The 25,931-nt window shown below is 40.7% G+C and overlaps 1 protein-coding gene and 1 long non-coding RNA gene across 21 annotated transcripts in view; one reads left to right on the top strand and one right to left on the bottom strand.

The window, feature by feature from the left end:
• The window catches only part of IQCH (IQ motif containing H), a 220,420-nt gene that overhangs the window by 36,234 nt on the left and 158,255 nt on the right, over nucleotides 1-25,931 (bottom strand). For 15 of the 17 annotated variants that reach the window (XR_014060030.1, XR_014060029.1, XM_081511831.1 and 12 more), the window contains one exon: nucleotides 25,047-25,333. Coding sequence is in view for 14 of the 17 variants with exons in the window: in XM_081511831.1 (XP_081367957.1) it covers nucleotides 25,047-25,333 (287 nt within the window). In the remaining 3 variants the exon portion in view is untranslated. Of the gene's footprint in view, nucleotides 1-5,513; nucleotides 5,758-25,046; nucleotides 25,334-25,931 lie in introns of those variants that run through there. The other 2 variants (XM_081511841.1, XR_014060031.1) reach the window with 2 other exon arrangements.
• Nucleotides 1-25,931, top strand: part of LOC145514311 (uncharacterized) — a 178,579-nt gene that overhangs the window by 58,944 nt on the left and 93,704 nt on the right. Inside the window, exon 6 of one of the 4 annotated variants that reach the window (XR_014060038.1) lies at nucleotides 18,223-19,576. The exons of 2 other annotated variants lie outside the window; for them this stretch is intronic. This is a non-coding gene — a long non-coding RNA (uncharacterized LOC145514311). Of the gene's footprint in view, nucleotides 1-18,214; nucleotides 19,577-25,931 lie in introns of those variants that run through there. One more of the 4 variants, XR_014060040.1, reaches the window with a different exon arrangement.

Raw genomic sequence — 25,931 nt, 5'->3', positions numbered from 1 at the left:
TGAAACTGGAGCCTATTATACAGAGTGAAGTAAGCCAGAAAGAAAAACACCAATACAGTATACTAACACATATATATGGAATTTAGTAAATCGGTAAAGATAACTCTATATGCGAGACAGCAAAAGAGACACAGATATACAGAACAGTATTATGGACTCTATGGGAGAGGGCGAGGGCAGGATGATATGGGAGAATGGCATTGAAGCATTTAAATTATCATATGTGAAATGAATTGCCAGCCCAGGTTTGATGCATGATACAGGGTGCTCGGGGCTGGTGCACTGGGATGACCTGGAGGGATGGGATGGGGAGGGAGGTGGGAGTGGGGTTCTGGAAGGAGAACACATGTACACCCATGGTGGATTCATGTCAATGTATGGCAAAACAAATACAATATTGTAAAGTTAAAAAATAGATACATAAACTAATTTAAAAAAAAAGATTTCAGGCTTGGGAGTGTTAAGTGTGAGATGCCTTTGTTGAATGGTGTTCTAGAGGATGGAATAGGATTTCAGGCACCTTTTCTCTTTTCTCAGCTACAAAATCAGAAGGATATGCTTGGCTGGGTTGGGGGTATAAAGCAGAATCAGTCTTTGTAGGGAGGTGTTTTTTCTCTGTTGTTACTTTTGGGCTTTATCTCTCCCTAGTTGAAGAGAGGCAAGGTCTGCAGGACATGAGGTCTTCCCTAGGGGACAAGCTTCTCATTAGGTTTAGGTCAAGATGAAATAAGGCTGAAAACGGCAGGGGTAGCTTGGTAAGGAAAAGAATTGATGGCAGCTTGAGGGCAATAGAGACCTTGAGGGAGGCAAATGTCTTTACTGGATGGATAGAGCGCTGGACCAGAGTTTCAGGACCTCAGTAGGAAGGAGTGTTGATCTCACCACTTGCTGTCTGCATGATCTTAACTTTCTTCACTCTCTGGGCCTCAGATTCCTTGCCTGTTAACACAGACTAACAATGTTTGTTATCTCTGAGGGTTGTTGTGAAGATCCAGTGACTACATGATATGAGACTATTATTGTGGGGTCTGGCAGAAACAAATCTGGATTTGTTTCCTGTGTGACTGCCAGGAACAGAGTCTGGGGCGGAAGTAAGAACTTACTTGCCTGGCTCTTGACTCTGGTATTCTTGCCTGATTCTCAGACATAGGGTGCACATTTATTCCTCTCAGATGCTGTTTAAAAATAGGTTCCAGAATCCCATCTATTACACAGAGAACACACTTTCTTAAATGTTAGTTGCTCAGTCGTGTCTGACTCTGTGTGACCCCATGGACTGTAGCCTACCAGGCTCCTCTGTCCATGGGGATTCTTCAGACAAGAATACTGGAGTGGGTAGCCATTCCCTTCTCCAGGGGATCTTCCCGACCCAGGGAAGCAGCTACTAAGTGAGATTTCTTCCCATCTTGATCACTGAATTGCTAGACAGCATCAAACTCTCCATTGTGGTAAACAACACACCTGATACTTAATTTTAAGGGAGGTGGTACACTGTACTGTAAGAATTTTTACTTAGGAAAATATTGATGTGATTATGATTTTTGGTAAGAATTGTTTGTATTACACAAAAATATCAATAGACAGGCAGAGGAGACTGCAGCCTCTTGGCATGTTGCCACCTAGTGGCGGCTTCTGGGATGGCCCAGTCTCTCTGAGGTGAAGAACTGCAGTTTCTGCTGGTTGGGGCAGTCACCCTGGGACCTGATTAACAGTTCAGACTCCTAGTATTCATCTTGGAAGCCTTCCCCTCTGTCTCTATTAATTCTATATATCGTTCTCGGCACAGTTTAAATCACAGCTCCACAAGACTTTCTCAGAGCAACCAGAGTTCTCTCTCCCACCCATCTGGCCACTACCTGATGTTGGGCCTTTGGAGTTCGTGGGGCTAAAAGCAGCAACAAATCTGGGCCCTGCTACTTAGCACTCAGGGCCGTGATTTTCAAAGGCCTTAAAAATACCTGGATTCTGAAAAAAAAAAAAAGTTACTGGCCCCCAATATGAGAACTATCAAATAACAATGTATCAACAAAATTGACATGTCAGTTAAATGCGACACAACTCTTTTACACAGTTACATCTGTGTCACATTCCCTGAGGGTGCATTTATACATTTGATGTAGGGTAATAGAATCTCTAAAACTGAAAATATTCAGGGCCCAAAGAGGTCTATTTAAACAGCCCTGTCCATTTAGGCAGACCTAAAATGACATTCATCATTCCCACCTCCTAATTTTATGGCTGAGGACTCTGAGAGGTGAACTGACACACTCAGGTACCACATCTAGGGGAAGAGCTGGAATCAAGTTTCTAGACTCCTGCTCCAGCTCTTTCCATGACACCTAATTACCAGCATTCATGGTCCAATTTCTTTATAGCACCAGAAGCTTCTCTGTGATTTTGAAAATTCTTTCAGGATGTGTAGGAACAGTATTCAAAATTAATATTGGGATCCAAAATGGAAAATACTGAAACTTAAGCCTGTGCCATGAGCAGCTATATTTATGTTTTCCATTTTTGTAAAAAAAAAAAAAAAAAGTCAAAACCTTTTTAATACACTCTTGCCTTCTCTGCTTCCTTTCCCAAGCTTCTTCCACTGCTTCTGTAAATTTATGATTCTGTCTCTATTACTTTCAAGATTGATGGCCTACCTGATATTATTTGTATTCTTATGGTACAGAATTACATACTCATTTCTTTTTTCCTTTTAAGTATTTCCTTGCTTTTTTATTATGAATTTTTGGAAAGCCATTTTCTTATTTTGCCATTGACCATTAAGGTATAATAAACATGGAAACCCAATTTTCATAACCTGTTATAGGTTTCTAGGACTAGTAATTATATATGCTTCTCCCATGCCAATTCAATATAATAATCCCATGCTGTAGATAGTTCTTCTTCTTAAATTTTCACACTATAAATGTCAGGACTGGTGAATGATTTGCTTAGTTGAGAAGTGCTCTTTTAAAGTTATTAAAATGATCTCCAAAAGGCTTTTGTGTGGATTTTCAAGGCAGGAAGCTCTTATTCTGGAGCTCCCATGCTCCCATGGGGGAGAATTCCTGTGCCCAGTCCTTGTGGACATGGAAGGCTGTCTTGCAAAGTGAAGTGGGCCTGTGCATGTGGCAATGGCCCCATCAGTGCAATGAGTTAGCGGTAGAATTTGCCTTCCCCACCTAGTTTGCTTGATGGCTCCAGTAAACCAGAATGTCTTATAGAGAACAATCTTGGTTGCAGATATGTGGGCAAGAAACATGGGCTGTGGCCTCTGAGGAGATCTTGTCCAGCCTCCTCAAATTCCAGGCACAAGACTCCAAGAGGGGAAGAGACCAGAGTTCAGAGCCCGTGATTTAAAGTTGTTTACATTTGGGAATTCCTAGAGAGGAGAATCAGACCAACAGCAGGGCCCTCTGATTCATATCTGAATCCTGCATAATACCTAGCACAGCACGCCTGATATGTATGTACAATAAATCTTTGTTGGACAATTCCATTAAATAACACAAGGAAATAGATCTTCTCTTTAAAACACAGACAGGAAAGATACCACTTCAAACCTACAAGGATGGCTGAAATAAAAAAGACAATAAAAAGTGTGGGCCAAAATATAGAGAAATAGGAAACTTCATGTATTGCTTAAGATAGTAAAATGGTGCAGTCAGTTTAGAAAAGAGTTTGTCAGTTTCTCGAAGACTTGAGGAACCTATGAAGAGTGGCTTCCCAGGTGGTGCAGTGGTTACAAATTGCCTGCCAATGCAGGAGACATGAGAGACGTGAGTTCAATCCCTGGGTCAGGAAGATCCCCGGGAGTAGGAAATGGCAACCCACTCCAGTATTCTTGCCTAGAAAATTCTATGGACAAAGGAGCCTGGTGGGCTACAGTTCATGGGGTCTCAAAGAATTGGACATGACTGAGCATGCACATTTGCACACACAAAGATTTGACATATAGTTACCGTATGACCAACATGTCTACTCCTAGATAGGCAAGCAAGAGAAATGAAAACATGTTTACACAAAAACATGTGCATGAATGTTCATAGCAATATGGTTCATAACCATCAAAGAGGGGAAACAGTCCAAATGTCCATCAACCGATGAATGGATAAACAAAATGTGGTATATAAATACAATGGAATATTATTCACCCATTAAAAAGAAAGAAGCATTGATAAATACTTAAACATGGATGAAGCTTGAAAATATTCTGTTAAGTGAAAGAAGCCAGTCAAAAAGATCACCTAGTGTATGATCCCATTTATATGAAATAAGAGTAGGGAAGCCCGTAGAAGGAGAAAACGGTTTTTAGTGACTGGAAGGAGGAAGTTATGGGAAATGATTTCTAATGGGTACAGTTTCTTCTTAGAGTGAAGGAAATGGCCTAAAATTAGATAATTGTGATGACTGTTTAACTCTGTAAATATACTAAAAGCCACTGAACCATACACCTTAAAAGTGTGAATTTTATGTGTATGATATCTCAATAAAGCTGTTACACACACACACCAGTCTCCAGGAGACCCTTGCTATGGAGGACACTGCCACAATTTGTATGACCACTAGTTTAAATCTAGGTGCATGTGTAAATCACGACTGAATAAGGGATCCCGTGATAAATCACCTACCAGACTGCCCTCTGAATTTATTCCAGGCATTCTTCAAGTCTTCCTTTTAAAAAGCTTTTCCATATGTGGGTAAGAGCATACCTGCTTTATAAAGCAAAGTAGTACTCAGCAAGGGTTAATACCTGGAGCTCAATAAGAAGTCATGGGCTGGAAGAGATAATATATTAGCACCTGTCAAAACGAGTCAGGCCTGGGAATACAGTGTCACTTTTCTGGGACACTTAGCCAACTGCCCACTGCAGGCTTTCATTTTTTTTTTTAAATTGAGTATAATTACTTTACAATTTTGTGTTAGTTTCTGCTGTACAGCAAAGTGAATCAGCTATATGTATACATATTAATATATCCCCTCCCTCTTGAACCTCCCAGGCTTTCATTTTGTATCAACTCTTGTACTGAGTGGGGCTGGGTATGGTCAAATCCAGAAGAGAGGCAGGGCTGGTCAGGCAACTGGGCACGTGACTAAAGGGAAGTTTTGTCTTAAACACATCTGCTACCCTTTTCCCATCTCATTTCTCATTCCCGGGCCCACCCCCTACCCCCACCAATGCCTCAGCCTGCCTTCTGTAATAGAGAGTGACTCCCAAGCTGTAGGCCCTCCATAGTGACATCAAGTTAATCCAATAGTACAATAAGTCATGACTAATTTGGTGACAGTAGAGGGTTGTTTATCATAATAGAACCTTTTGGATTTGGTTATCTGAGAGATGAATCTGGATTCCACAACTTTGCTTCTGTTGTCTACAGATTCTGGTGTTTGAAAGATTTGGCACCCTATCAAGCCAATATGCTATCTTTGTTGACGGCAGCAGTATTTAGAAAGCTGCCTATTTGACCACATGGAGGACAGACTCTAAGAGGGAGAGTTGGGAAGGGAAAGAGGAAGGAGAATTAATGTACATCAAGGGTTTATTATGTACAAGACACTCTGGTATTTTCTCATGTCATCCTCACAACAACCTTGTGAAATAGATATTAACACCCACATTTTATAGAAGTGGAAGTGGAAGCTCAAAGAACCCCCAAACCTGCCCAAGTTCCACAGCTAAGTGGCAGGGCTAGGATTAATGTCCAAGTTTGCCTGGCTCCGAAGTCCAGGTTCTCCCCGTACTTGATCTTGGCAATTACTCTCCACCTGGCAAGGGAGACAAACACGTGATGAAAGTGAGCGAGCGCCATGCTGCTGGCAGTCCCCTCCAGAAGCTCCACCAATTCCTTGGTTGTTCTGAAGCCAGAGAAAGGCCTGTGACTTATCGTGGAACTGTGGGTGACCCACTTAACACCTTTCTGCCTCACCTTCCCCATTACTTGTCTTTTAAGCACTTTGACAGCCTATAATGAAAGACCTATATGAAGACAAAAAAAATACTGTCCTTCAGTATAGGCAAAAAGCCAAGGCTCCTACCATGATCAACAGAAGTCCTGTGTCACTTCCCAGAAACGTATGGGTAGAGTTTTAGGGCCCTGGGAAAAATCCCAATTGAGTAACTGCAGACAGAAAATCACTCTGTAGTTTCATCTGAGCAAGTGGTTTTCAGTCCCGGCTTACCCGTCTGGGCTCTGCTGCTCAGTTAGGGCTCTGCTCCTTTGAGCTTCACCCCAGAGGCTGCTTTGACTGACATACCATTTGTCCCTAAGTTCAATTTCTAGCAAATGAAAGAAACTCATTATGGGAAGTATTTCCTTTCTTCCTTCCTCCTTTCCTCCCCCTGTCTCTCCATCTTTTCTTCTAAAAATTCAATGCACTTTCTTAACATACAGCTTGCTCTCAGGAGAATGCACTAGAGGGCTTGCAAATCATGGCAGGTATGTGAATTCTTAGTATTAGCTCTATTTATATTTGATAATTATTTTATACAATCTTTAAGTCAATTTGTAGGAAAAATTGTGAAATCACTTTCTTCATATTTCCCTCATCAACAAGTGAATTAAAAAAACTCTTTCTCTCTATATATTTAAATCTGACATAGCATATTCTTTAGTATACCATATGTCTTTAACATGAGTAGAAGTCTTACAGTTATTTCTTTGAAACATGTCTTTTTCATATTGAGCCTCTTTAGAGCTGTCCTCTTATCCACACTTATACTCATGAGGGTAGAATTCCTAGTAGCTGACACAAGGGATTCAAAGCCTGCTCCTTTCAGTTCGGAAAGACCTGCAGAAGAACCCAGTTGTCCTCCTTGGTGGTAACTGCCAATCCCATGTTCTTTTGGAGCTATATGTGATTCTTTTCTCTATAACTCCTCTGTATTTTCTGATAGTGTTCTCTCCATGAGAGGGGAATTCTGCTATTTAGACTTTGATTTTGTATTGGACCCTGACTGATTCTGGTCCAGTTTCAATGGGTTGGCTTGATATTATTTACATATTAAGACATTTGTGAAGAAATTGGACAAGGTTTAAAAAAACAGACATAACTAAGTAGAACTCTAGAGTGGGCTAGGAATGTGGTCTGTAGGGGAAGAATGAGTCCTTCAAAAAGTGAAGCCATTTCACTTATTTATTTTAAGGACTTGGAACACTAAGCAACACAGTGAATCTTATGTGTAAGAAAGCAAAAGATATGTTTAAGGGAATATACATACTGTTAAAACAGTTCTATTTATGCAAAAGATTCATGTAACTTTATAAAGGTTTTCAGGGATTTTAAAGGATTTTAAGTGCTGTGTTAGACTGTACTAGTAACAGATGTTCAACGGCATATTTAAGGTTTTGTTTTACTGAAAAAGCAATGGATTGCTTGATATTTTCTTTTAAAAAAACATACCAAAGTCACCACATTTAAAGTATAGCTCAAATTCATTATTTCTAAAAAGCATAAATGATTGAAAATAACAGAAGGGCTCCTAAAAATAAATATTACTGTAGTGGAGCTGGAAGATTTTGTTTGCTAAACATTCCCTTCAGAGTCCCAGTCTCTTGTGTCACTTCTTGTTCTTTTTCTATGAAGACAGATGGTGTCAGTAATTGCCTATATATTTAATTAAGTTAAAAAGCTACAAAGTAAGGTTTTGGCAAAAAGTAAGATTTCATGATATGAGCAAAGAAAGCAAAAGGAAGCAAAAATTGATAACATTAAGACACTATTTCTCACCAAATCACATTTTGATATCATATGTGTTGGAATGTAAGATTGGATTTTGTAAACCTAATGATTAAAAAGCAGGCATTTATTCTGAAAGATAAAGCCCATAATAGAAACCTAGATGGCAGTTCTCTTACATTTCTGACCAGCTAGATGGGAACGTGTCTATCTACTGTCAACATCACCTCCAACCTTAGCCCAATATTCAGTGGTTATTCTAAATTCTTCTAACACTCATGTTTTTGCCTGGGATTTTTCATCCAGCAGGCTAATCATTGTGAAATTATTATGGAGGGAAAATCAGTAGCTACTTATAGAAAGTGGTTTGGAAAGCTGACTTAACCATTCTTGTGGTGTCTGTTTTCAATGTTCCCATCCCGTGAATCCACCTTCTGGCTTAATGGCAATATGGCGCTCCCAGCTGTGGTGCTGTGTACAGGCTTGCTCATTTAAACTCCTAAAGCTTAAAAATGGCTACCACAACACTGATTTTATTCCATTTCCCTTAGTCATTAACATTTAATGATTACCTTATGTGCTGAGCACAAGGATGGAATATATTAAAAAAAAAATAGGAGATGTGTTTTCTGGCTTTAAACTGTTCAGCTCAATTCAATGAGCATATTGAGGATCTACAAGGGGAACATACATTTTCTTTGGTGATGGTGGTTGAGGAGCGGGGAGAGACTGACAAAGGAAGTCACCATCATCAATTCAGTGCAGCACCATGGGAAATATCTGCTGTGAGAGAAGGAATGTGGGCTCAGCAGGTGTCTAAATCATGGTTTGAACCCTGGATTTGCCACTCAGTTGCTGAGTGATCTTGAACATGTCATTCTAGCCTCAGTTTCCTCATTTGTAAATTAGGGATAAGAGTATTCTTTTCTGCACATAAAATATATAATGTCTGAAGTGAAAGTGAAAGTTGCTCAGTTGTGTCCGACTCTTTGCGACCCCATGGACTATACAGTCCATGGAATTCTCCAGGCCAGAATACTGGAGTGGGTAGCCTTTCCCTTCTCTAGGGGATCTTTCCAACCCAGGGATCCAACCCAGATCTCCTACATTGCAGGCAGACTCTTTACCAGCTGAGCCACAAAAGAAGCCCAAGAATACTGGAGTGGGTAGCCTATCCCTTCTCCAGTGGATCTTCCTGATCCAGGAATCGAACCGGGGTCTCCTGCATTGCAGGTGGATTCTTTACTAGCTGAGCTACCAGGGAAGCCCATATAATGTCTGGCACATGACAAAAATTCAATAGACAGTTGATATTACCATTCGTAATTATTCCAGCTGTCAGTTCTGTACCTCAGCTCTGAGAAGCTAGAGAATGAAGTGGCAATGAAGGGGGATTATTAAGGTGGGTTTTCATGAAGAGTTGGATTTGGAAACATGTTTTAAAAGAAAGGAAGCTGTATATTGAAAGAAAAGAAAGGAAAGGCCAATTGTAGGAATGAAGGTGGCATGTGGGAGACAGGATGTTGTTGTTTTTGTTGTCCAATCTAAGTCATGTCCAACTCTTTGCGACCCCATGGACTGCAGCACACCAGGCTCCTTTGTCCTCCACCATCTCCCAGAGCTTGCTCAAACTCTTGTCCATTGAGTTGGTGATACTACCCAACCATCTCATCAACTGTAGCCCCCTTCTCCCTTTGCCTTCAATCTTTCCCAGCATCAGGGTCTTTTCCAATGAGTTGGATCATTGGAAGGCAGGATGAGAATGCACTTATTAAAAATGGGAGCCACCAAGCAGGTCAATTTGCTTATCCTAGAGATACTCTGGACATGATCAATGAGAAAAACACTTAGTACCACATTGTGGGAGAGGGATGGTTCAGGACTGTTGTAAGAAATAGGTAAGGCTTAGAGCAAATTACCCCGTACTTTGTCATCCCAACAACATGGTTCAGGTATAATAAAATGAAAATGAATGCTCAGGACTTTTTCAAAGGGGAAAATTTGTCACACAAAAAGTCGTGACCACACAGCCCCTTCTCCCTTCCCTGCAGCTCCTCCCCTTTCTCATTCTGTCTGAGATTCTGGGAATCCCTCCTTTCACCGAGGGTGTCAGAGAGAATGTGGACAAGCTGTGGGTAGAGCGATTCCCTGTCTCCTCCATGGTGAGTGGGTCGGCGTAGGTGAGTGTTGGGGCTGTGGGATGGTGATCACTAGTTTCTTTGGGGGTCTTCCCTAGTGGTCTAGTCGTTAAGACTCTGCACTTCCAGTGTTGGGACTGCAGGTTTAATCCCTGATCAGGGAACCAAGATTCCACATGTGGCTGGGCACAGCCCCCCCCCCCCCCAAAAAAGCTGGTTTGTTTGGCTTCCCATGAGGGCCAGGTTCCAGAGGTCAGAGTGGTGGGTGGGAGGGCTTTGCTTCTAATGTGCCTCTTCGCTTACTCGGCCCACCTCACTCCTTCCTGCCAAAGCATCCTCCCACAGGTCAGGGGAGTATTTCACGCGCTCCTAAGGAAAAAAAAACGTCTTGACCACGAGTAACAGCTGGAAATAGGATAGGCCACTCAGCTTTGTTACTGTGATATGCTGGTAGACAAACTGTACCCACATGTTTGTGGAGAATGTTTTGGTCTTAGCATCAGCAGGGAGACTTTTCGTTTCTCCCCACCTGCTGCCCTCCTGAGTCCTGCAGAACTGTAGCACCTCCTGAAAACTGCAGGATGCAGTGTGAGTGCCCACATTTTCCCTTCACTGGCAATGTTTTTGGTATTTAAAGTTAGTTAAAGACCTCCAAGTTCAGGGAGAAATGTCTGGGTTTCATTCAAAAGGAAGTAAGAATCTCCATGATGAGAGCAGTCATCTAAAGAAGTCCTGAGTGGGATAACCAGATATAAACAGAGGAACTGGGTCTATTCTTTGTCAACCAACAAAAGTTCTATTCAGGAGCTGATGTTTAGGCTTGGGCTCAGTCTTCCTAAAGGTTAAAGCTTACAATGTAAGGAGGTTAACCCAACACTTAAGGACAATTACATATGGTAAGATTATATATAGCAAAGTTGGCCACTAGCTTACCTGCACTATCAGTGCTGAGAAACATAATTGTAATTTTCACTGTAAAAATTATTGTCATCATTGCCTTTGTGCTTACTGCAGAAGTCATGGTCATCACCACCATCATTATTATTAATTGTACATTACAGGTCTCTTTCAATGGTACAAAGACATAGACCTTTCAAAGGGACAGGTCTTTTACTTTAATGCTTCAGAACCCTTGGGATCTATTTTCCCTTCACTAGGTATTAACTTGTGATTTACAATGTGCCTATTATAGCATTTAAAAAACACTGAATAATAGGCACTTCTGTTTATACTAAAGGCCTATTAAATTTTAATTTAGATATACACTGTTAACCTTCTTACATATAAATAAAATACCTTCCCTAAAGAGGAAAAGTAAATCTCACTGAAGTCCCTTGGTGAATACCTTGTATATCTTGAAAAGAGAGATAGGGAGATTTTGCAAATGAGAGTACTGGAGGAGGGGGACTCAGAGAGAAGTATTCATTCATTCATTTAATAAATATTTATTGTGGATCTGTTATATGCTAGACATGGTGCTAGGTGCTGGGTATAGCAATGAATAAGGAATTATGATATTTCTGTAGACCTTGGTTTTTCCACTCTCTGAAATAAATATATTCACTTTTGATGCTTATATATCACTTTGAGATGATAATGTTCACTGACTTTTAAAAATAATGCTAATTCAATTCAGATTCCATTCACAGTTTGAGAACCTGCTGAGGGCTCGGGTGACAGTTTTACATGTGATTATGCTGTTTGATTTAATAGGAACGGCACCTTGTATCTATCTGTTCAGCCTCTCAGAACATCCTGTGGGAAAGAGGGCAGGCACTCACTATTTGTCAATGAAAAAATGAGGCTCAGAGAGGTCCAGTGAGTTGTTTCAACTATCACAACTGCTAAGTGTAAAGACTGGGGCCAGAACCCACTATCCATCATAATGAAAATATTTTCAGCTGTTTCTTTTTTCTGTTCTAGGCTGATATATTTGTATTTAGAAAGTCAGAAACAGTTTTCAGAATACATGAGATACAATATGACCTATAATCTGACATACATCAGGCTCTCCATTTTTGTCTTTCCTCATAATTGGTAACAAAATTGTTTTCCTTCTGTAGCTACCTTATGTATCTAGGAAGAGCCATTGTTAGGAGTCTGCAAATGTTTTCATCGAAGCTTTTTTTCTAAATTAGATGTCCTTTCTTTAAAAAGTTAATAACTATCAATGCTCATAACAGTGATAGCTATTTCAAAATTTGTGTGTTAGTTGCTCAGTCATGTCTGACTCTTTGTGACTCCATGGACTGTAACTTACCAGGCTCCTCTTTCCATAGAATTCTCCAGTCAAGAATACTGGAGTGGGTTGCCATTTCCTTCTCCAGGGTTCAAAAGTTTATAATAACCTAAAAACAAATATGTTTTTAACCTAGGGATTTCAACAGAAAGCATCTTTGTCAATCTATTTGCTTAGCAAGTTCATATAAAAGGAACTGGAGTGATATTTAGAGGAGTTCCCTTGCAGTCCATGGAGAGTGATGACATAAACGCATATTGCACTGGTGGTAAAGAATCTGCCTGCCATCGCAGGAGACACAGGAGATGTGGGTTCGATCCTTGGGTTGGAAAGATCCCCACTCCAGTATTCTGGCCTGGAGAATTCCATGGACTATTCAACGGGGTTGCAAAGAGTCGGACATAACTGAGTGATTTTCACTTTCTCTTTTCACCTGGAGTAGGAAATGGCAACCCGCTCCAGTATTCTCAGCTGGAAGATTCCATGGACAGAGAAGCCTGGTGGGCTACAGCCCGTGGGAGTGCAAAGAGTCGGACATGACTGAGTAACTGAGCACACACATGCAAGTCAGTTATGATGTTTGTAAGACTTAGATCATCTTTTTTTTTTTTCCTATATGTGTTTTATGCCTTCCTACCACCACCTTTCAGAGCATCTTTCCCACTTGGAACATACTCTTTCTAACCCTCCTTCAAGTCCTAATTGTCTTTCAGCTCAAGCCCCACCTACTCTGTAAAAACTTTTTTGACTGCTCTAAACAGAAGGCAATTAAACTGGCATTGCCGTTTTTAGGTCTCTTTCATTGTTCTATGTAGTTGTTACCTAAGATTTTTCTTGTAATTCATTTTTCAAGCCTTTCTCCCAGTTAGATTGCCCTTACTCCCCAAAGGCAGGCACTTCTACTTCTTTTGCATCTTTGTAGCCTCTCTTGGTCCTACCATAATGTCTTGTACATACTAGGTGCTCAATAAACAACTTGTTCTTTCCTTTAGAATTTCCCAAAAGTGAATATAAGTAAGTTCAGCAGATCTGAGTGTTGAAGAAGTTCCCAAAATCCATAAATCAACTGGCTATCATGTAACTATCGTTGTGTAAGACATCAAGAAGAGTGCACTTTCTAGAGGATTTATAAATCTTATGGAAGTAATGTTTATGGCTAAGAACCAGTAAGAGTATAAAACAATTGTGTGCTTGTGTATCAAATGGAATTGGGTGATGGATGTGAAATGAACTTTCTCATGACAGGAAACATGTTACATGTTCCCTCAGCATCCAGCATAGGGACTGAGTAGACAAAAAAGATGTCCTTTTCATTATAGGGGACTGGAATGCAAAAGTAGGAAGTCAGGAACACCTGGAGTAACAGGCAAATTCGGCCTTGGAGTACAGAATGAAGCAGGGCAAAGGCTAATAGAGTTTTGCCAAGAGAATGCACTGGTCACAGCAAACACCCTCTTCCAACAACACAAGAGAAGACTCTACACATGGACATCACCAGATGGCCAACACTGAAATCAGATTGATTATATTCTTTGCAGCCAAAGATGGAGAAGCTCTATACAGTCAGCAAAAACAAGACCGGGAGCTGACTATGGCTCAGATCATGAACTCCTTATTGCCAAATTCATACTTAAATTGAAGAAAGTGGGGAAAACCACTAAACCATTCAGGTATGACCTAAATTAAATCCCTTATGAATATACAGTGGAAGTGACAAATAGATTTAAGGGACTAGATCTGATAGACAGAGTGCCTGATGAACTATGGACAGAGGTTCATGACATTGTACAGGACACAGGGATCAAGACCATCCCCAGGAAAAAGAAATGCAAAAAAGCAAAATGGCTGTCTGAGGAGGCCTTACAAATAGCTGGGAAAAGAAAAGAAGCAAAAAGCAAAGGAGAAAAGGAAAGATATTCCTATCTGAATGCAGAGTTCCAAAGAATAGCAAGGAGAGATAAGAAAGCCTTTCTCAGCGATCAATGCAAAGAAATAGAGGCAAACAATAGAATGGGAAAGACTAGAGTTCTCTTCAAGAAAATTAGAGATACCAAGGGAATATTTCATGCAAAGTTGGGCTCAATAAAGGACAGAAATGATATGGACCTGACAGAAGCAGAAGATATTAAGAAGAGGTGGCAAGAATACACAGAAGAACTGTACAAAAAAGATCTTCACGACCCAGTCAATCACGATGGTGTGATCACTCACCTAGAGCCAGACATCCTGGAATGTGAAGTCAAGTGGGCCTTAGGAAGCATCACTACAAACAAAGCTAGTGGAGGTGATGGAATTCCAGTTGAGCTATTTCAAATCCTGAAAGATGATGCTGTGAAAGTGCTGCACTCAATATGTCACCAAATTTGGAAGACTCAGCAATGGCCACAGGACTGGAAAAGATTAGTTTTCATCCCAATCCCAAAGAAAGGCAATACCAAAGAATGCTCAAATTACCGCACAATTGCACTCATTTCACACGCTAGTAAAGTAATGCTCAAAATTCTCCAAGCCAGGCTTCAGCAATACGTGAACTGTGAACTTCCAGATGTTCAAGCTGGTTTTAGAAAAGGCCGAGGAACCAAAGATCAAATTGCCAACATCTGCTGGATTATCGAAAAAGCAAGAGAGTTTCAGAAAAACATCTATTTCTGCTTTATTGACTATGCCAAAGCCTTTGACTGTGTGGATCACAATAAACTGTGGAATATTCTTCAAGAGATGGGAATACCAGACCACCTGACTTGCCTCATGAGAAATCTGTATGCAGGTCAGGAAGCAACAGTTAGAATTGGACATGGAGCAACAGACTGGTTCCAAATAGGAAAAGGAGTACGTCAAGGCCGTATATTGTCACCCTGCTGATTTAACTTATATGCAGAGTACATCATGAGAAACGCTGGGCTGGAAGAAGCACAAGCTGGAATCAAGATTGCCAGGAAAAATATCAATAACCTCAGATATGCAGATGACACCACCCTTATGGCAGAAAGTGAAGAGGAACTAAAAAGCCTCTTGATGAAAATGAAAGAGGAGAGTGAAAAAGTTGGCTTAAAGCTCAACATTCAGAAAACTAAGATCATGGCATCTGGTCCCATCACTTCATGGCAAATAGATGGGGAAACAGTGGAAACAGTGAGAGACTTTATTTTGGGGGGCTCCAAAATCACTGCAGATGGTGATTGCAGCCATGAAATTAAAAAATGCTTACTCCTTGGAAGGAAAGTTATGTCCAACCTAGACAGCATATTAAAAAGCAGAGACATTACTTTGCCGACAAAGGTCCATGTAGTCAAGGCTATGGTTCTTCTAATGGTCATGTATGGATGTGAGAGTTGGACTATAAAGAAAGCTGAGTGCCGAAGAATTGATGCTTTTGAACTGTGGTGTTGGAGATCCAACCAGTCCATCCTAAAGGAGATCAGTCCTATGTGTTCATTGGAGTGTCTGATGTTGAAGCTGAAACTCCAATACTTTGGCCACCTCATGCGAAGAGCTGACTCATTTGAAAAGACTCTGATGTTGGGAAAGATTGAGGGCAGGAGGAGAAGGGGACGACAGAGGATGAGGTGGTTGGATGGCATCACCGACTCAATGGACCTGAGTTGAGTGGGCTCCGGGAGTTGGTGTTGGACAGGGAGGCCTGGCGTGCCGCGGTTCATGGGGTCGCAAAGAGTCGGACATGACCTAGCGACTGAACTGAACTGAACTAAACTGAGACACTGGGAAGGCATTTTTTCAGTGAACATGTTGGTGTCTTTTCAATTTGAAGTCTTTGGTAGGAGCTTCATGTCCCTCCTGAAAACCAGTAGACTGCCCATCAAGGACTCTGGCTCCAGGGCCCATTGGGATATGGAAATAGCTTTTGCTGCTCTCCGTTTAAGGGTTGGGTCCCTCTCCTCATCTGCATGTGGGAAGGCCAGATCTCCAAAATGGCTACCTTATAGCTCCATGTATTCTGCATAGAGTCTCTGAAATCCTGGAATCTCCCCATTCCTAGGGTACTGAATCTTGGACATAAGTCCACTAAGTGGACATAGGTAGTTTTGTACTATCCTCTTACCAGCTCCATTTTCCAGGGATTGGCTCTTTTCCTTTTATTCCCAATGACCTTGTGTTCTGTATGATGGTAACAATATTTAAACATTACATTTCCCAAATTCTTCCTCCATTCTGCTACCCTAGAATGGGACGTTCTCAAGTCTGGATAGGATTTTCCACTCTCATCTGGATTGATTCACAATTGTGGGCCTGTCCTTGGTGCACCACTCTCATTTTATCCATCTTTCCTTGACTCCCAGTCCCCTCTGCTCTTATTAGGACAGCACGGTAAGTTATGTTATGGAGGCCTGGCTGGGGCCAAAGAGCAAGAGTTTGAGCTGGATTCAGTCACTTCAGCTTTCTGCCTTCCACCTTGATTGCAAGACATATGTGGATGTAAGATCATATATGTAAAAGTGCTTTATAATTATCATTATGTATGATTATCATTGCATATATATTTTTTCTTTACCACAAATACATGCTTACTTTTGAGAATGCAAAGGCAGAAAGCATAAAGAGCAAAACAGAAAAACTCTCTGTATCATTTCCTATTGCTGCTGTAACGAACTGCTGCACATTTAGTAATTTAAAGGGTCAAAAATGAAAAGTCGCACTGAGTTTAAGTCATGGTGTCAGGGGAGCTTCATTCCCTCTGGAGGATCTAAAGGAGAATTTATTTTCTTGCCTTTTCTAGCTTCTAGAGTTCTAGAGGCCACCTGCATTCCTTGGCTCATGGTCACTTCCTCCATTTTCAAAGCCAGCAAAACCCTTGTGATTACACTATCCCCTGCATAAGCCAAGATAATCTTCCTATCTCAAGATTATTAAGTTAATTGCTAATACATGTACATGTTACCATGTGTGGTAATCTTCACCAGTTTCAGGGACTAGGACATGAGCATCTTTGCCAGGTCATTACTTTGCCTATCATACCCTCAATTCTTTGATCCAGAAATAATGACTTGTAACATCTTGGCATATTTCTTTAGGTTCTTTTTGTTCTGCATGTATTAATCTATGTTTTTTTCTTTTAATAGAATTGTTATCATATTACATATATTGTTTATTTTTCTATTTGTTAAAAAATTTATTTATTTTTGGCTGTACCGGGTCTTTGTTGCTGTGTGAGCTTTTCTCTTGTTGAAGCGAGCGGGGGCTACTCTTCAATGCGTTGCACAGGCTTCTAACTGCAGTGGCTTCTTTGGTTGTGGAGCACAGGCTCAAGGGCGCCAAGCTTCACCAGTTGTGGCACGTGGGCTCAGTATTTGTGGTTCCTGGGCTCTAGAGCACAGGCTCGATAGTTGTGGCACATGGGCTTTGTTGCTCTAAGGCATGTGGGATCTTCCTGGATCAGGGATCAAACTCTAATCTCCTGCATTGGTGGGTGGATTCTTTACCACTGAGCCACCAGGGAAGCCCCTATTTTTCTATTTTTTTTTTTTAATTTATTTTGTCTGTGCCAGGTCTTTAGTTGCTGCATGTGGGATCTTTCGTTGCAGCATATGGGATCTAGCTCCCTGACCAGTGATCAAATCTGGTAGTTCTCGGTGTTCAATGGAAGGACTGATGTTGAAGCTGAAACTCCAATACTTTGGCCACCTCATGCGAAGAGCTGACTCATTTGAAAAGACCCTGATGCTGGGAAAGATTGAGGGCAGGAGGAGAAGGGGACGCAAGAGGATGAGACGGATGGATAGCATCACTGACTCAATGGACATGAGTTTGGGTAAACTCCAGGAGTTGGTGATGGACAGGGAGGCCTGGTGTGCTGTAGTTCATGGGGTTGCAAAGAGTTGAACATGACTGAGTGACTGAACTGAACTGAACTGAACCCTGCATTGGGAGTGCAGAGTCTTAGCCACTGGATCACCTGGGAAGTCCCACATATATTCTTATATAATCTGTATTTTACCATTCCACTGTTTATGAATAGTTTCCTATAAATATTTTTCAAAACCTTGAATTTTACTGTCTTCCTAGCACTTGATTCTTTTCATCTATCATAATTTGCTTAACAAATTCTCTATTGTTATAATTTAATCTATTTGAAGTTCTTTACTTCCTTTAACAATGTGATTAATATATATGAACATAATTTTTTTTTTATTTCCTTGCATTCTTGTTGGAGAATCCCAGGGACAAAGGAGCCTGGTGGGCTGCCGTCTATGGGGTCACACAGAGTCGGACACGACTGAAGCGACGCAGCAGCAGCAGATGTTTCTAAAAAGTGGATTCTTACTATTATTACTAGAATTTTAATACAAAGACACTATGAAAATACTATTGAAATGAATAATTTTTGAATTCAGAAGTCAAGCTAACCAACTCATTTTATAGCTGATAAAACTGAAGATGATAGCAAATGTTAAGTGCAAGGTAACACAGTAATTTAGAAAAGGAGTTAGATTTGACTATTTGAAATTTTAGTATGATGAAGAGCATTACAAATAAACTTAGAGCACAAATGACAAGGTTCACTATCCAATTATAGATGTGGTATGTGAAGAAGATAACAGAATTATTTGGGAGACTGGTTACATTGAAGCAATAAGTAAATATATTGAGGATAAAAGACTCAGATTTCTTACTGTTGGAGAAGATATTTATTTGTAAGTGTGGAAAAGCAGAAGTCTAGAAAAATCTTGAAGTGTCAGGTTAGAATTAGAGATATTGGCAGGAATGCATTGTTTTAAAATATATATCCTGATAGATACAGAAATGGTCATAGATGCATGCATGTATATATATGTATGTATATATGCTTGTGTATGTGTGTATTGTACATGTATAATACATATATGTCTTGGCTTTGTCCACTGAGAGAAGCCAGAAGCAATGACACTCCAGTAACAATGATAGCACTAACATCCCAGACCTTAATTTAATACCATCCTCCTCTAAAGTGACTCAAAGCTGTTGGGTTGATTCTAAGTCTAGGTCAGAAAAAATGTAAAATGAATCTGGAACATCTCATTGTGCAAGAAAGTAAGACAACATTCAAAGAATGATGAGGGCACATCAAAAGAACCACCCTAAAGACTCTCCTACTAGACAAATCTGGGACAACCTGAGCATCAAAATGATGAAAGTGTCAAAAAAAACTGACTGAAGAGACTAGAAGCTTGCAAGTTCAAACTGGTATAAATATTAATACATACATGCTTACATACATAAATAAAAGATGGAAAAGGAAAAATTCTTCATTGCAGTAAATTTCCAAATAATCTATATAGAAAGAATGATTGAAACAGAAAATTACCACTGTCATCATGGTGGCTGACCCAGGAGAAAGTTGGCAATGGATACTAAGTTTTGTCTGGAAAATTGATGAGGAATAAGATCTTATTCCTTGGAACACCTTTTCACAAAATATTACTAATCAATTACAAAGAAAAAATGGTAATTTTATGGTAGAGAAACATGACTGGAAAAAAGCCACAAGTGACAATCTGGAGAAGGTATTTGTAACATGTATAAAAGTCAAAGAACAGTTTCTTCTGTGCTGTGTGCTGTGTTCCGTCGCTCAGTCGTGTCCTACTCTTTGCAGCTACATCTACTGTAGCCTGCCAGGCTCCTCTGTCCATGGGGATTCTCCAGGCAAGAATATTGAAGTGGGTTGCCATGTCCTCCTCCAGGGGATCTTCTCAACCCAGGGACTGAACCCAAGTCCTATACTGTAGGCAGATTCTTTACCATGTGAGCCACCAGGGAAGCACTTTCTTATATACAAAGAATTTCTACAAATCAGCATTTGTATTATAGTTCAATGTAAAATGGGCAAAAGATATGATAAGGCAATTAAGACAAGATTATAAATAGCCAATAGACATAGTAAAGATATTCATCCTCACTACTAATGAAAGAAATACTGAAGAAAACAAGATGTCATTTTTTCCCGTTAGACTGGCAAAAATGACAGGTTGTTATTACACCAATCTCTTCACTGGCACCACAATGCAGCTGAGTTAGAAGAGAAAATAAAATGTTTTCCAAACTGATGTCATTTGCAAAATGGCAAGAGTAGATACCAGTGATTTTTCAAATAATCTATTATAGACAGAGAGTTAGCATACATTCCTTGCCAGTGTAGAAACTCCTTTCTGTGTGCTTACTGAGAGCTTCTTCCAGTGTTCTACTGAAAATTGTTACACAAATGGCTGTACGCTAAAGTATTAACAGGAAGAGACAAGGCAAAGTATTAGTATGATAAGATCAGACAATCTTGGATATTTATTTATCCTACCCATCAATTAATTTTTGAGCTCTTCTTTAAAAGCCTTAACACCACCATCCAACATCTGCTAGAATACCTCTATTGTTCATTCATTCAACAAATAATTTACTGAACACCTACTTTGTGCCAGGTCAGAGATCGGCTGAGAACTAAGCAACAAGCAAAAAGAGATAAAATATATCTCCTCAGGAAGCTTATACTGTACAGGGGGAGACAGCTTTAATCAGATAATCATATAAATAACTGTAAATTGTAACAAAAGCATGTGGCATAAAGGAGAGATACATGATGATATGAGAATCTAAAACAGGGGAATCTGACTTTGTCAGGAAGTTTGGGGGAGGTTCCCCTAAGAAAGCGTAGCTTGAGTTGAACTATGATGGATGAGAAGGTTACCTAGAAGAGGCAAGAGCATTTCAGGCAGAGGGGTGGCATGTGTAAAGAAAAGCTCTGTGGCAGGAGGTAGTATGATGAGTAAGGGGTTGGAAAAGAGAGAAATAGAGGGGAAGCTGGTGTGAGCAAAGGATGTTAAGGCACATGGGGCCAGCCCTGTGAAGGGTGGGACCTTTGTCCCCAAAGCTGGGAAGGGCTGTAAGCCCTGGAACAGGACTAGCCCTGTGTTTGAAGACAATACCTCTCACTGCCATGAGTGCAATTCTCTCTACATCAAACTTAAATGAATAAAAACCGTTAGTCAACTGTCCCCACAGTTTCATCCTCCCTACTGCTCCAGGGATCATAGATTTGATCTTTGTTTCTCATGACAGACATTTGGAGGGGAAATCCTCTCCTGCTTCTCCCCTTGATTCCTTGTCACCCAGCTCTTTTCCAGAGGGTATTGTTCCTGTCCTCCCTCCATCCCATGCTGATTCCCAAATGCCCTTCCATTTGTCCTTTTCTCTCTCCATGTGTGGGCCTGAGAAAGGAATGCAAAACCAGCGGAGGGTTCAGGAAGGCAAATGGAAAATGATTATTGAACAAGCTGAAAACTACTGCTCAAAACATAAACACAAAATGCTTTGAAACTATCATCTGACTGAAATGGAGAATTGTAAAACTGAGAGTAATAAAACAACTGAAGTTTATTTACAATGTTGGCTGGGCAGAGGGTATCAGGAGAGGGAAAGCAGGAGGTCATTCCATCCTTTAGACTGAGTGGTGGTCACTGACACTAATGCAAGAGGAACTGAACATTTTGCAAAATGAGTCTTGTGAAGTAGAAGTAGTAGTGAATTTAAACATTATAATTTCTGGGGCAGGGGGAGAAGGGAGCAAAACAAAACAGGTTAAAAGTTATCTAGAATTACTGTACATCAGAGGCACACCTGTACACATGCAGAATCTTATGGATGAAATATTGAATAAGTAAAAGCATGTTGTAGTAGAATACATAGGATGTTATGATCTATAAAACATTTTTAAACAAGCAAAATTAAGCTATATATTAAATATATATAAATCCATTACACCTGCAACCTGTCTTCACTGATCAAGGTCATTTTAGTTGCTGCTATTTAAAGAAAAGTGTGTGTCCCAAAAATAAACTCAAAATGGATTAAAGATCTAAACGTAAGACCAGAAACAATAAAACTCCTAGAGGAAAACATAGGCAAAACACTCTCCGACATAAATCACAGCAGGATCCTCCATGACCCACCTCCCAGAATATTGGAAATAAAAGCAAAAATAAACAAATGGGACCTAATTAAAATTAAAAGCTTTTGCACAACAAAGGAAACTATAAACAAGGTGAAAAGACAGCCTTCAGAATGGGAGAAAATAATAGCAAATGAAGCAACAGACAAACAATTAATCTCAAAAATATACAAGCAACTTCTGTAGCTGAATTCCAGAAAAATAAACGACCCAATCAAAAAATGGGCCAAAGAACTAAACAGACATTTCTCCAAAGAAGACATACAGATGGCTAACAAACACATGAAAAGATGCTCAACATCACTCATTATTAGAGAAATGCAAATCAAAACCACAATGAGGTATCATTTCACACCAGTCAGAATGGCTGCTATCCAAAAGTCTACAAGCAATAAATGCTGGAGAGGGTGTGGAGAAAAGGGAACCCTCTTACACTGTTGGTGGGAATGCAAACTAGTACAGCCACTATGGAGAACAGTGTGGAGATTCCTTAAAAAACTGGGAATAGAACTGCCATATGACCCAGCAATCCCACTGCTGGGCATATACACCGAGGAAACCAGAATTGAAAGAGACGCGTGTACCCCAATGTTCATCGCAGCACTGTTTACAATAGCCAGGACATGGAAGCAACCTAGATGTCCATCAGCAGACAAATGGATAAGGAAGCTGTGGTACATATACACAATGGAATATTACTCAGCCATTAAAAAAAATACATTTGAATCGGTTCTACTGAGATGGATGAAACTGGAGCCCATTATACAGAGTGAAGTAAGCCAGAAAGAAAAACAACAATACAGTATACTAATGCATATATATGGAATTTGAAAGATGGTAACGATAACCCTATATGCGAGACAGAATAAGAGACACAGATGCATGGAACAATTTTATGGACTCTGAGGGAGAAGGTGAGGGTGGGACGTTCTGGGAGAATAGCATTGAAAAATGTATATTATCATATGTGAAACAGAACACCATTCCATGTTCGATGCATGTGACAAGGGCTCAGGGCCGGGGCAATGGGATGATCCAGAAGGATGGGATGGGGAGGGAGGTGGGTGGGGGGTCCAGGAAGGGGAACACATGTAAACCCATGGCTGATTCATGTCAATGTATGGCAAAAACTATTACAATATTGTAAAGTAATTAGCCCCCAACTAAAATAAATAAATTTATTAAAAAAATAAAAAATAAAAAAAAATAAAGTAGACCTAAATTCCAAAAAAAAAAAAAAAAAAGAAAAGTGTGTGTCCTCCAAGCGTACTTAGCCTAAACAGTATGTTTGCCTGAGCTGTTTCTCAGAAACTTGGAATCAGCTGTGCCTAATTCAAGCTGAGCTGGTTAAGACTGAGTAGGACCACTGACCCTCTAACTGGGCATGCCCGAGTGTCAGCTTGGTGACCTTTTGACATCAGAGGCCAAAAATTTACCCTTGGATAATGACAAGTACTCCATTTTAACACCCCCTCTCTAGGTCCACTTGCCAATGCAGAAGACACAAGAGATACGAGTTCAATTCCTGGGTCTGGAAGATTCCCTGGAGTAGGAGATGGCAACTCACTCTACTATTCTTGCCTGAAAAGTTCCAAGGATGGAGGAGCCTGGAGGGCTATAGTCCATGGGGTCACAGAGAGTCAGGCACGACTGAGCACATTCCCATGAAGAAGCCAGTTGCTTAGTAGTTAACGCCTGTGCAGAATGACTCTCTCACCTTTTTCTCATTTCCAATCACCTGTCCCCATGCTTCCCAAGCCTAAGACCACCCTGTTCCTTTATCCCATAAATATCTCAAGCCCTTTGAGGCAGGTTTGAGACTTGTTCTCTGTTCTCCTTGCTTGGCTGCCTTGTGGATAGACCCTTTCTTTACCGCAGACATCAGTATTTCAGCATTTTGGCTTGATGCATGTCAGGCAAATGAACCTGGATGAATAACTTTCATGTGCAGTAGAAAGCATAAAGATATAGAAAGGAATATAAGTTCCAATTACAAGATGATGGATACCTCTGGGAGGAGGAAGGGCCATGTGAGGGGGACTGACAAGGAGTACACAGGACTGGAGGTGGTCTTTGTTCATTATATTAGTATTTAGGCCTTCTTACATTTATGCATATTTTCCAATACATTTTTAAGAAGAAAAAATTGACCACCTAAGTTGCCAGTGAACTACTGATAAGAAAAAGGAACAGAAACAAGAACTCTTACCTCTTTTCTAGTGATTGACTCTCTATTTAAGAACAGATTCTAGAAAGGTTCCCTCCCTGGATGGCATGGAATAGTCTCATGATAAGATGCAGACAGAGCATTAATGGGCAGCACTCAGACCCCATCAGGATAAGTTGCAGCGGTTTAAACTCCAGCTGTACTGAATGAGGAGACCCTGGGGTATTGGCAGAACTAGCCTGAAACTGGACCTATACTGCTTCTAACAAGAAATTGAGTTGTTTTTCAGAGACAAGAGAACAAAACCACAAGTCATACAGCCAAAATATGCACAGAGGAGAAAATTTTGACCTCAGACAATACCCAAAAGCAAAGTTTCTCCTTCCGTAGAACCAAAGGACCAGGACAAGACCAGAGCCTGATTGCTGGACCCCTTTCTGAAGTGACGGGTCTGCCATCCCAGAAGAGCTGGTGCTAAAGTCCCCTTCACCACACCTCATCATAAATGGCTGAGTCCCAAAGCTCTTCAGTGAAAACCTGCCCCATGTACCAACGCTCTTACCTTAAAAGCCTGACGAAACCCCAGATCAGGGAAGATGCAGATGTGAGCCATATCTCCTGTCTCCTTGCTAGCTGACCTCAAAATAAAATCTTTTTTCAAAAGCTGTGCCATAGTATTGGCTTCGGTGCCCATTGGGCAATGAATCTTTGCTTGATAACACTGGTTCTATCTTTACAGCCATAAAGTACGATCTCACCTGAACTAGCATGGACCATATACAATCAGCTCATCCAAAGAGCAGCGAATCTTGGAGGCTCCCTCACAGTCCCTGTTGGATGAGCATGGATGGTATTGGAGTCTTTACATATTTCAGTATTTCACATGGCATCAAGTCGACTCACCTGCTGCTCCATGGTGCTTGGATCAATAAAAGTCACCAGGTCTATGGAAAAGTGACCAATCACGTTTTTCATTTTACAAGCCTTTCCAATTTGAAGGCACAAAGAACTGAGAACTTGGGGATCCACTGAGGTCTGAGGCATGGTGGTCCCGGAGGAGATGAATGGGCCTTCAGCATGAAACTGGTCCCCTGTTGACAGCAGCCTGATTTCTCCATTGGGTTCTATCAGCATGTCCACCGTCACGTTGGTAATACTCTCTGAAGGTGGGTATGCTTCAATCACGCCTCCTGGGGGAAAAAGCATTGGAGTGGGTAAGAGGACACACTCACGTGGACTGTGCCCATTAAGGGCAAGAGGGAAAAATCCAGGCTTTGGCAGAGGGACTCAGGCTCAGAGCCTGCATCTCCCATGTCTTGTGAGACTTTGGGCAAGTAGCTTCAATTCTATAAATTTCCTTTCAATCATTTCTAAAATTGGCATAATAAGACCTATCTCACCATACTGTGTGAGTTGGACTCAATGAGTGGTGGTTTTGATCCTAACTAGGAAGACACTGTAAGGATCATCAAGCCTATGCCCATTCATTATAAACGATGAACCTGAGGTCTATAGCAAATCCCTCAGGGGGAATTAACTGCCCACAGGCCACAGTTTGTACCTTGACGACCACTGCGCTTCCTGTTCAACTTCACTGCTTTTTCAGGTTCTGACAGGTTAGGGCTTTTATCAGACATAAGAGGACACTGACCATTATGTCAGCCAAAGGACTTCTCTATATAGCTGGTTTGTTGTAAAACATGGAGCCAGAAAATGCTGCCATTCTTGAGAAACAGGTAAGCTTGCTCCACGCTGATAATGGGAGCTTTATAATTTATCTTACTTCGC

This window comes from Giraffa tippelskirchi, chromosome 7, assembly GCF_054371585.1.
Source record: "Giraffa tippelskirchi isolate mGirTip1 chromosome 7, T2T-mGirTip1v1.2.pri, whole genome shotgun sequence".
NCBI lineage: Eukaryota > Metazoa > Chordata > Mammalia > Artiodactyla > Giraffidae > Giraffa > Giraffa tippelskirchi.
This window is presented reverse-complemented; position numbering and strand designations above follow the sequence as displayed.